Genomic DNA, 11,014 nt, shown 5'->3' with positions numbered 1-11,014 from the left:
AAATGTTGAAAAGGTGAGCGTCTTAATGAATTAAGCGTGTCATGAGAAGAGAAGGTGATGGTGGTAAAGAGCGTTGTGTGCTTGTGATTCACATTAATTAAAAAGGTGGTGTAAAAATTGAGAGGTGATCTTGTGAGCTGCTTATTAATCAATCCAAAGGCTCCTCTTTCACATAAAAATAATAATTTTAATTTCTCTATTTCTTTATGTTAAAAAAATATTCGTGTACAATGTATACATATAAAGTCAAAGCTATCCCTAGAAGACCAACTATGGCACGTTACATAGAGATAAACCTCGCCACAATCTTGATCTTCATGCATATTTAAGACCATATATAGCTCTGCCTAGCTCCCCCTTCTTTGTCCATATGTTCTTGGGCTAACCCCACTCCGTTATCTCCATCACTTACTAATTTATTACTATTTTACTGAATTTTGGACCCATATTATGATGCAAATTACATAAGATTTTGTCTTTTTGGTTTCGATTCATCGGTCAAAGTCTTTCTTGTTTTGTATATATATACCCATGGAGAAAGATGATACCAACTACTCGGTATGAACATATGAACCATAAATATCCATCTTTTTTCATCACCATGTTGTTTTACACTGAATTCGAACACTTGCAGGGGGGTTTTCTTGGGGTCGACTTCAATGGTGATCATGACCATGGCCATCATCATCTTCATCAGCATCAGCAGCACCACAATCAGCAGTTCATGGTTAAAAACACATACGACAATGGGAACCAAATGGTGGATTACTTAATCAATAATCCAATACAACAACTACCTAATTCCGGTGGTTTTTGTAGCTCAAACTCGTTGGATAAGTTAAGTTTTGCAGATGTGATGCAGTTTGCAGATCTTGGACCCAAGTTGGCTTTGAACCAAAATAAAACAAGCCATCATCATGACGAAGATCAAGAAAATGGGATAGATCCAGTTTACTTCTTGAAATTCCCAGTTTTAAACGAGAGGAATATTCAAGAAGATCATCAGAGTCTACTTGCTCCTATTGGAGACGATGAAAACGAGACTCGAGTAGTGATTGACGGAGGAGAAAGAGATGAAGAAGGTAGGGTTTCTGAAGGTACGTCTGTTCGACTTCAATTTATCGGTGAAGATGCTCATAAAACCCTAGTCGGTGATGGAAAGAACAAAAGAAAAAGACCAAGAACTATAAAGACGAGTGAAGAAGTTGAGAGCCAAAGAATGACTCATATCGCAGTCGAAAGAAACAGAAGAAAACAAATGAACGAACATTTACGTGTTCTTAGGTCTCTCATGCCAGGATCTTATGTTCAAAGGGTATGAATAATGAATTTATCTATTTATCTTTACCTTTCTAAAACTGAATCTCTGCAAAACAATGGTTTCAACGATAACTTTAACTGTATAGGGTGATCAAGCTTCAATTATCGGTGGTGCAATCGAGTTTGTGAGAGAATTAGAACAACTTCTTCAATGTCTGGAGTCACAAAAACGACGAAGACTCTATGGCGACACTCCCAGAGTCGTCGGAGATTCGTCATCTCTTCCAATCCTGCAGCAAGCTCAACAAGGTCCACCGGGAGTGTTCTACCCTCCGCCTGATGATCAAATGAAGCTGGTTGAATTCGACGGTGGACTGAAGGAGGAGATGGCGGAGAGCAAGTCATGTTTGGCTGATGTCGAAGTGCGACTTTTAGGGTTTGACGCCATGATCAAGATTTTGTGTCGGAGAAGGTCTGGTCAGCTTATTAAAATCATTGCTGCACTTGAAGATTTACAGTTCAATATCCTCCATACCAACATCACCACCATTGAACAGACTGTGCTCTATTCATTCAATGTCAAGGTATCACCATATATACTTCTCCTTGATTCATACTTGCGTTAATTCTTCCTCTTTTTTCTGTTCGAATAAGTATCTAATATTTTTGATAATCAATCAACTTGTATAGGTTGCTAGCGAACCGAGGTTTTCTGCTGAAGACATAGCAAATTCGGTACAACAAATTATTAGTTTTGTGCATGCAAATATCAGTAGTTGATAAACATAAAAATATTCGTCCGTTTTAATCTTCATTTCCAACAGATAGAATCTATTCCAATAGCTAAGTCGATCCCTCAGGAATGATTGTTTTCATAGGCATAAGTATCAGATTCTTTAGTTGCAATATTCAATATATTTTATATATGGGTATTTTACATTACATGTACGTTAAACTTAAAGCATAGCGTATACTATTTCGTGAGGATTTATTCCAATTAATATATATTAAAATACGTGGAATTATTATAGTCAACGTAAGTCACATTTCATGTCAAAAAGTCCGCAAAGATATACGTGGGGATGTTTTAATCATATTATTGATATACTAGTATTATTACATGCATTTAATTAATTTGTTCGTACAGAGGTATCATTTTATCAAATTAACATAACACAAGCTCAGATTCGAATGAAACATAATTGTAATAAGTTGTTTTACATGACCTGAACGCTCGTAGATTTGTGATGATGTACTTGGTGCAATAAATATGAATATTTTATGTAAAAATGTCAACGGGGGACAGGGGTGTTGGGTATCTAAGCTAAGGTACAAGTTTGACATGGAAGAGGTTTGACTCGTCAGAATTAATGAATTTGGAGGTATTACCCTTTCCATTTCCAAACATCTGAACCCACCCATATGCATTGTCCCTACTATTTTGATGTATTTCTATGATTTATTTAACTCGTGATTTTTTATTGGGAAAAATGTTTATCTTTATGTAAGATAAGTCTAAATAAATATAGGTATTTTACAATAAATTAATGTTCATAAAGGGTTTGATTTGGAAAGTTTTGTCTCGTTTAATGAAGTATTTTTAAGGAGTCTAGCAAACTGCTAGCCCTCAGAAAACAACATAACTTTACAAAATGTCAATAGCTACATTTGTGTTTTTTGGCCATTCAGTCCAAGATAACTTAGGGATTGTTTGCTAGAATTTGAATTCTTACAATTTTAATTTTAAGAACGTCAATAATTTAGGGTTGAAACTTAGAGTTCAAACTTCTAAATTATTGTGCTAAGTAATAAAAACGAATCATTTTACCTTGAACTATCTTCTTCAAAAACATCAAATAATTAACATAAATTTCATGAAATACATGAAAATTCTCCAACAATGAAAGTAAAATAAAGAGATACACCTACTATCCTAGAGGGAATGAACTATAAGCTAAAAACAAAACTAACATCAAATCGTGAAATGAAACTCAAAACCCCAACAACTCACAAACTCCATTGTAGTTCCATACATTCAGTGATCACGAACTTGAAGCTTGCAAGTTGCAAAGAAACCGATTCCAAAAAAACCCATCTGGCACTCTTTACTTTCAATGTTAATTATGTGCCAAAGATCCAACCATCTTGTAACTAACAACTTGTAACCAAGTGATCAATAGCAACAAAATTTGCCAATATCTCAATAAGAGGGCGATCTACTTTGTAACAAAATCATCTGTAATATATTCATCCAACAATTTAAATACAATATTCAAATATCACATCTATTTTGCTTCGGATAAAATCTGGAGCTTTTGTGCCATTATTTAATTTAGAGATTTGTAGAAAGAAAAATTGACAATGTACTATGGACGCAAATGAGTTTGTATCTTTACAGCAGATACATAAAATATCGATTTGTGTAGATGAATTGGGCAGGCCATGGTTACTTTGCAACAGTCTATCCAGCCCTTGTGGACTTGGTTTTGGGCCTATAATTAACAAGACTAAGAGACTGCCATGGCAAATAGCTGATGGTATTAGTTTGGACGGATCAAAGATTCTTGAATGCCATACCGGTTACACCACACTTTCGTAAATTATCACACCTTATCATTAAATCACACCCTTGTCACACAAAAAATATTAAAAAACTAATGTATGCTCGTTGGTTTAGTTGTTAATAGAAATTTTTAATTGAATTTGATGAATTGAGTTTTTCTGTGAAACAATTTTGGAGTCGTAAAACCTTTTGTGATGTGATATCACAGGTGACATCAAGCCCATCGCAATGCCTTTAAATGAAGCTTCCAATTCTACTGGCTTGCCTATCTAGCGTCAATGTCTTAGTCATCCCGATCATCACATTTTCAATCATTTAGGGGGTGTTTGGTTTGTAGAATGTTTTTAAAAGGAATGAAATCTCGATCAAATGAATTAATTGGAATATGAAGGAATTAGAAAGTAAATTTATTAGAAGCTGAAATGCATTTGGTTGACATGGAATGAAATATATTTTCTATTTGGTTTGCTAATTTCACAAAGGAATTAGAAAATAAATTTTGTAATATGAAGTAAATAGTCGTTAATGGTTTTTTTGTAACTTATTATATGTATTAACTTATTAAACTTTACAATATGGTTTTTTGTAACTTATTAATTATGGCTTTTAGTAATTTATAGGCTTTTATCTTATCTTCTCCAAGAAAACAAACACTAGTGGTAAATAGAAGTGGCAAACGGGTCGCGTCGTGCCGGGTTCGTGTCGTGTCAAAACTTAAACAGGTTGGAAATACACGACACGAACATGACCTGTTTATTAAACAGGTCAAAAGTTGCTGACCTGAACTCGACACGTATAAAACACTCTAACCCGACACAACCTATTTAACCCGCGAAACTTGTTTGACCCATGTAACCCCTTTAACCTGTTTTACACGTTTAACCCGTTTTACCCATTTAAATAATAAAATTTCTTAAATTTTACATCAGGAAAGTAAACAACCAAATCAGTAGATCAAAACTTAAAGTTCACAAGTTAAAGCATTACACATTCAAAATATTAAGAGAAGTTCACCGCCCAAAATAATAGCAAGTTTCCAAAACATCAAACATCCACAACATTAAAAAATAATACAAGTAATACGAGAATTCAACTTCAAATCTTTAACCTAAACTAGATTGTTGAGTTTGAATACTAAGGAGTACATATTGTTGAGTTTCATCTTCATTCACATAACCAATCTTCATTGTTAAAGTTTTTAACCTAAACTAGATTGTTGAGTTTCATCTTCATTCACATAACCAATCTTCATTGTTAAAGTTTGTTTGCATAACAGTTCAATATCCGGTTGCATTGAACCTACAAATACCAAAAAATGATATTAGCCTTACTTTAATATTAAATGCAGTTTTTTGTAAATGAAATATTTATAAATGCAGTTTTTTTTTTTTTTTTTTTTTTTTTTTTTTTTTTTTGTAAATGCATATCTTTTCTCTTTAAAAAATACACATTTGCTCTTAATATCTGTTTAGATGTAGTTTTTTTTTTTGTAAATACAGAATTTTATATATGCAGATTTTACCTTCACTAAAAACCTAATCTCTAAGACAAACCAATGCTTCAGCAATATTTGCCTTCAACGAACTACGATAGGCATCAAGAATTCTTCCTCCAATACTGAAAACAGATTCAGAAGCAACAGTAGATATTGGGATGGCCAAAATATCTCTAGCCATTTGAGAAACAATGGGATACCGTCCTTGAAGATGTTTCCAATACTCCAACACATTCAAATCACCCGTGCGAGGTAATTTTGGCTCCTCTAGGTAAGATTGCAGCTTAGATTTACCACCAGTAGTAAATTCACAACTAAAGAAATCATCAAAATTCTAACAAAAAGTGTAGAAGTTAGGCAAATCCAAAAAAAGAAAAAAAATCATAAAATAAGATAGGAGTAAATTATTACCGTCATATATGTGTCTGACTTATCATTGGCAACACCGGAATGAGATGAGCATTCATTTTTCTTGGTTGTAGCACTAACAACCACATACTCATCAAACAAGGAAAATAATTTTTTCTTAAACAAATCCAACACAACATCAAAAGATGAATCATATATCTTTTTGAAATCCCATTCAATAAAATGAAACTTGTAACGAGGATAAAAAAACAATGGCAATGCCCATAATAGTACTAAACTCACACCAATACTTGTCAAACTTCAAATGCATATTTTTAGCCATGTTCTTTATAAAAGTATCACCATTTTCCTTCTCTTCTTGCAAAAGCAATCTTATCTTTAAAACATTAGGAAAATAAATATTGGATGTTGGATACTTAGAACCTGAAAAAGCTAAAGTCACATCATGGAAAACTTGCAAAAAGTTGCAAATTTTTTCAATCCTACTCCACTCTTCGAAGCTTGGGCAATGAACATAGTTTGCATAAGTCTTTGCCAAATGAAGAATTGCTTTTTTGTGATATAATGCACTATCTAACATGTGATACGTAGAATTCCAACGAGTTGGAACATCTTGCCTTAGCCCTCTTGTGGACTCGAGGCCAACATATTGAACAGAACGCAAAAATGATTTTTCCGAGCTTGAGAACCTTTGCAATACTTAACAGTATCTCTCATCTTATCAATAGCTCCATCTAATTCTTGTAAGCCATCTTGTATAATCAAATTAAGGATGTGAGCACAACAACAAACATGAAAATAATCACCATCAGACATCAAATTCAAATCAAACTTCAGTGCATTAGCCATATAATCATTTGCAGAGACATTATCTAAGGTTATGGAAACTATTTTCTTATCAATTCCCCATTGTTTTAACAAGCCACAAGCTCTTTCAGCTAAGGAAGCACTATTATTGTAACGACCCAATTTTCACGTCCAAAAATTTCATTTTTAAATCAATACTTTGGAAAACATTTGTGAATAAACATCGTTTGATCCTATCATTTCATAAACATATTTTGTGTCCGAAAACCAAAACATAAAAACAACCATAATGTTAGAGTACAAATCCCAGAATAACTCGTGGTGCGGAAAACAATGTGCGTGTATGATGTGCCGCTACCGCGCCAGCTCCTTCCCCTTCAAAGAAGAGGTACCTAAAAACAAAACTGTAAACTGTAAGCACGAAGCTTAATGAGTTCCCCCATCGTACCACATACCATACAATCACATAACATACAAATACTGTCAGGCATATCTAGGTGCCCGACCTACCCCTTCGGTCCTTTCGACCGGACACTGCCTAGCATATCTGGGTGTTGGCCTCCCCTTCGGTCCTCTCGACCGGATACTGCCTGGCATATCTGGGTGCCAGCCTCCCCTTTGGTCCTTTCGCTTGGATACTGGGGACTATTTCACCCCTACTACTACTATCACATAACATCATAACATGCTAGCACATAAACACATCAAGTAGTAGCAACCTAGATGAATATCACAAAGACAATCATCTAACATACAACTCCTACTGGTGGGCTGGCATTGTGGCCGTGGGCCCACCGCTACTGGAAGGTAACTCACCTCGTAGCTGCTGACTGTGCGGGAATCCTGTGACTGTTGCCGCTGCTGTTCCGGAAATCCTCCAGCTATAATTCCCACAAAACACTTAGTCAGAAACGTACATCTACTCTTAGGGTAATATGACCATTTTACCCCTTGACCAAGTCAAAGTCAAAGTCAACTTCTAGTTTACTTGACTCGCCGAGTTGGCTCGCCAACTCGCCGAGTCCCTATCTTTCCATTAGACCTCATACCCGTCTCTACTCGTCGAGTTAGGCAATGACTCGACGAGTTTTCCTTCTAAATGAACACCGACTGAATCCTCATCCGACTCGCCGAGTTGTGTGAACAACTCGTCGAGTTTATCATCAACTGATACTCATGTCCTACCTTGACTCGCCGAGTTTTATGAACAACTCGTCGAGTTACTCTTCATCCTATGAACACGTTCTGTCCTCGACTCGCCGAGTTCTATGAAGATTGCCTTGGACTCGTCGAGTCCGTTCATGCACTCACCGAGTACCATGAATTCCCAGAACAATTTGCTTAGTCCAGAACGTTGGGTCACTCCCCGGGACTCCCTAAAACCCTTCCACACTCATCTGGTCCTTTTGACCCTCACTGATATGGGACCAAAACCCTTAGACCCGCCGAGTCCAGGAATGGACTCGTCGAGTCGGTCACATCGCCCCTATAAACTTCGATTCCAAATGTACAACACTTGACCAAAGGATAGATCCATGCCCCCAAACTCGATCTAGCACGTAAAGTTACAAACTTTACGTGCATGCATGAAACTTTTGAGCTTAAAAAGCTCTAAAATGGTTCTTTTGTTACATGGGGCCTTCCTTCAGTGCAAAAGCATCCCAAATCTGCCTTGTGACTCCAAAAATGACATGTCCCATAAGCTCAAACCCCCAACCATGTTTGCAAACATGGTTGGCCACCCAAAATGGCTTATAAAAGCCCTAAATCACCCCAAAGAGGGATCTAACAAATGAATGAGCAAGATTCGGATTTTATACCTTCTGTAGACCGCAAATGGTGAACCAAACTCGAATCCTTCAGTCTCCTCTTGATCCTCCTAAGCTCTTCCTTCTTCATTGAGGCCAAAACTCAGAAGACTCACTCAAAAGCCTTGGATTTCCTCAAAAACGGCTAGGGTTTGCTATGAGAAGTGTTTGGGAGCATAAAGGGGGAAAGGAGGCTGCATAAGGTCATTTAAATAGGGTGCAAACCCCTGGATTAGGGTTTTTGTCCAAATAGCGGCTACTCGCCGAGTCCGGGACCCGACTCGCCGAGTCCGCAGCTTAAACTTCGCGCCTCATCCTGCTTCTACTCAACGATTCAGTCCTTCGACTCACCGATTCCAAGGCTAAAAATGCAAAAATAAATGAAGATTTAATAACAGAATACGTACCAAGAACCAGGCGCTACAATTATGGGGATGAGGCATAGAAGTAAAAGCTAAAATTCATTTTTGCAATCACCAATTATGATCAACAAAGTGGGTAATCAATGAAATATACCCATCTTTGTCACAGAAGTCCAACAATCTGATGTTAATGCTATTCTACCAGGAACAAGTTGCAACAAATCACAAAGCATTGATTTCTCAATTGAATACATGTTGAATATTTCTTTTTTGATGGTATTTCTGCAAAATGTTTTAACTTCTGGATATAAGTAAGCAAAACATCTCCTAATACCTCATATTCTACAAATTGAAAGGGAAGATTATGTCTAGAAATAGCAACAACAACAAACTCACGAAATTCATCAACTTTAAAAATAGGAGATCTAGTACCCAAATACCCTTTCAAATTAGATTGTATAAGAAGCTGTCCAACATCTTTATAACTTTTGTGTTTCAAATCACAAGCCCTTTTATGCCTAAGTAGATTCCCTGTCCCATGACTACTTTCAGCTATATACGTAGTCCCAGGTTTTTTGCATTTGCACAACATATTTCCCTTACTATCTGACTCTTTAAGTATTTCAAATGCTTTCCAAACACGAGAAGTAAGCTTATGTTTTCATTTGATTAGGTTACCGGACAGATTCGGTTTATGCATATTCTGATTAGAAATTGGTGGTGCACTACCAACCTCCTCTTCCGACTAATCTCCCATTTTGTCATCAGAGACATCAATTTCATCACCAGACAAGTTGATTGGTTCATCCATGGTTAACTTAACTGCAAGAAAAAAACATAACACATAATAATAAAACCCAAGAATGATATAAACGTGGAACAATTGTTATGTGGGAGGAAGTAAACTGGTAGTTGATGTGAATCACAAGGAACGGTCGAACGAACAACGTAAGAGGCAAAGAAAGACGAGAATCGGGAGCATTATTGTGATTTCGTGGAGTGTGGAGTGTGTTTGTGGTCACTGGTGTGCGGCTAGAAGAGTGAAAGGAAAGAAATTAGGTCATTAGCTAATTAGGTCAAAAAATCATTTTTATTAGCCCAATACCCTTTGAACACAATTACAGCCCAATATGTTCTTTTAGCCCATTACAATCTATAATTATATATATATATATATATATATATATATATATATATATATATATATATATATATATATATATATATATATATATATAAACGGGTTATTTCCGTGTCGTTTTATAGTTGAAAATCTCAACCCTAACATTACTCATTTAATATCCGTGTCGTGTCGTATCAACTAATTTAATTAAACGTGTCGAAATCTCTAACCCAAACCCATTTATTTCATGTCGATTTCGGGTCGAGCTTCGGGTCGTGTCAATTTTTGCCACCTCTAGTGGTAAATGGAGTAAACAAAAAAAATCACGTTGGCAAATAAAAAACAATACCACAAAGGCAAAAACACAAGCATATGGTATGCATAATTATAAAAATATTGATTGCACATCCCCAATAGTACATCTAAACCAAAACATTTATACATATACACGTAAAGAGAAATCTTGATACTTTATGAAAAGAAAAAAAAAACAGAGATGAAATACAACTAGAGATGAAGTAGAGCTGAAGTACAATAAATGAAGTAGAGACTGAGTACAGTAGCACAAATGTGAATATATTATGTAATTGTCTATCACACGAAGATGAAAGCACAAACGAAAACGTATAAAATGTTGACTTCTAGCCTCCATTAGAAGTCCACCAGTTTTTATGAAACCATTTTTCTCCTAGGACGGAAAGATTTTCTTCATACCCTATGATGAACACAATAAATAATTCTGGATAAATGGTGGCTGCCAATACTATAAATAAAGGCTTCATTATTCACGCGTATGCATCCCAAACACAGAGAGTTCAAGCATAACACTTAGAGTGAGAGTGTTAGAATAGATGGTTGGTTTTTTGTAATATTTGAATGTAAGAGTTTCTCCTTTTCTTGTAATTCTATTTTCATGTTGAATAAAAGAGTTTTCCAAACCCAACATAAAAACAATAATAAAATACAGTTGATTAAGAAAATTAGAGGATTCGTGGTCTGACTTGTGAATGGAGACGATACAGGAAAGAAGAAACAAAGGAAAAACGATAAAACAACATCAATGATAGATATATGGAATCGTTTGGAAAAAATTGGTTACATATATATATATATATATATATATATATATGTGTGTGTGTGTGTGTGTGTGTGTGTGTATGTGTGTGTGTGTGTATATATATATATATACTATCCGAAATTTCAAACAAATTTAAACTTTTAAAAACA

The 11,014-nt window shown here is 35.5% G+C and overlaps 1 protein-coding gene across 2 annotated transcripts; it reads left to right on the top strand.

Moving 5' to 3' along the window:
- The first annotated feature begins 200 nt into the window (after positions 1-200).
- On the top strand, positions 201-2,221 carry LOC145086666 (transcription factor FAMA-like). 2 transcript variants are annotated; one of them, XM_079024489.1, is made up of 4 exons: positions 201-558; positions 635-1,315; positions 1,407-1,844; positions 1,951-2,221. In XM_079024489.1, the coding sequence occupies exons 1-4, from the start codon at positions 532-534 to the stop codon at positions 2,038-2,040; spliced, it is 1,236 nt and encodes a 411-aa protein (XP_078880615.1). In that variant the 5' UTR covers positions 201-531; the 3' UTR covers positions 2,041-2,221. The 2 variants fall into 2 exon arrangements, with proteins under 2 accessions (XP_078880615.1, XP_078880614.1); XM_079024488.1 differs by lacking the exon at positions 201-558 and having other exon boundaries at positions 602-1,315.
- Positions 2,222-11,014: the final 8,793 nt, after the last annotated feature.

Source organism: Lactuca serriola, chromosome 2 (genome assembly GCF_051521515.1).
Source record: "Lactuca serriola cultivar US96UC23 chromosome 2, Lser_US96UC23_V15, whole genome shotgun sequence".
Lineage (NCBI taxonomy): Eukaryota > Viridiplantae > Streptophyta > Magnoliopsida > Asterales > Asteraceae > Lactuca > Lactuca serriola.
The sequence above is the reverse complement of the archived record's forward strand: the minus strand, read 5'-3'. Positions and strand labels throughout refer to the sequence as shown.

Bases quoted from the DNA above. Each gene is read 5' to 3' on its own strand.
- LOC145086666 (XM_079024488.1), top strand. From the start codon at position 602: ATGTTGTTTTACACTGAATTCGAACACTTGCAGGGGGGTTTTCTTGGG. The intron at 1,316-1,406 runs GTATGAATAATG...TTAACTGTATAG, and splicing joins CAGGATCTTATGTTCAAAGG to GGTGATCAAGCTTCAATTAT. The intron at 1,845-1,950 runs GTATCACCATAT...CAACTTGTATAG, and splicing joins TCTATTCATTCAATGTCAAG to GTTGCTAGCGAACCGAGGTT.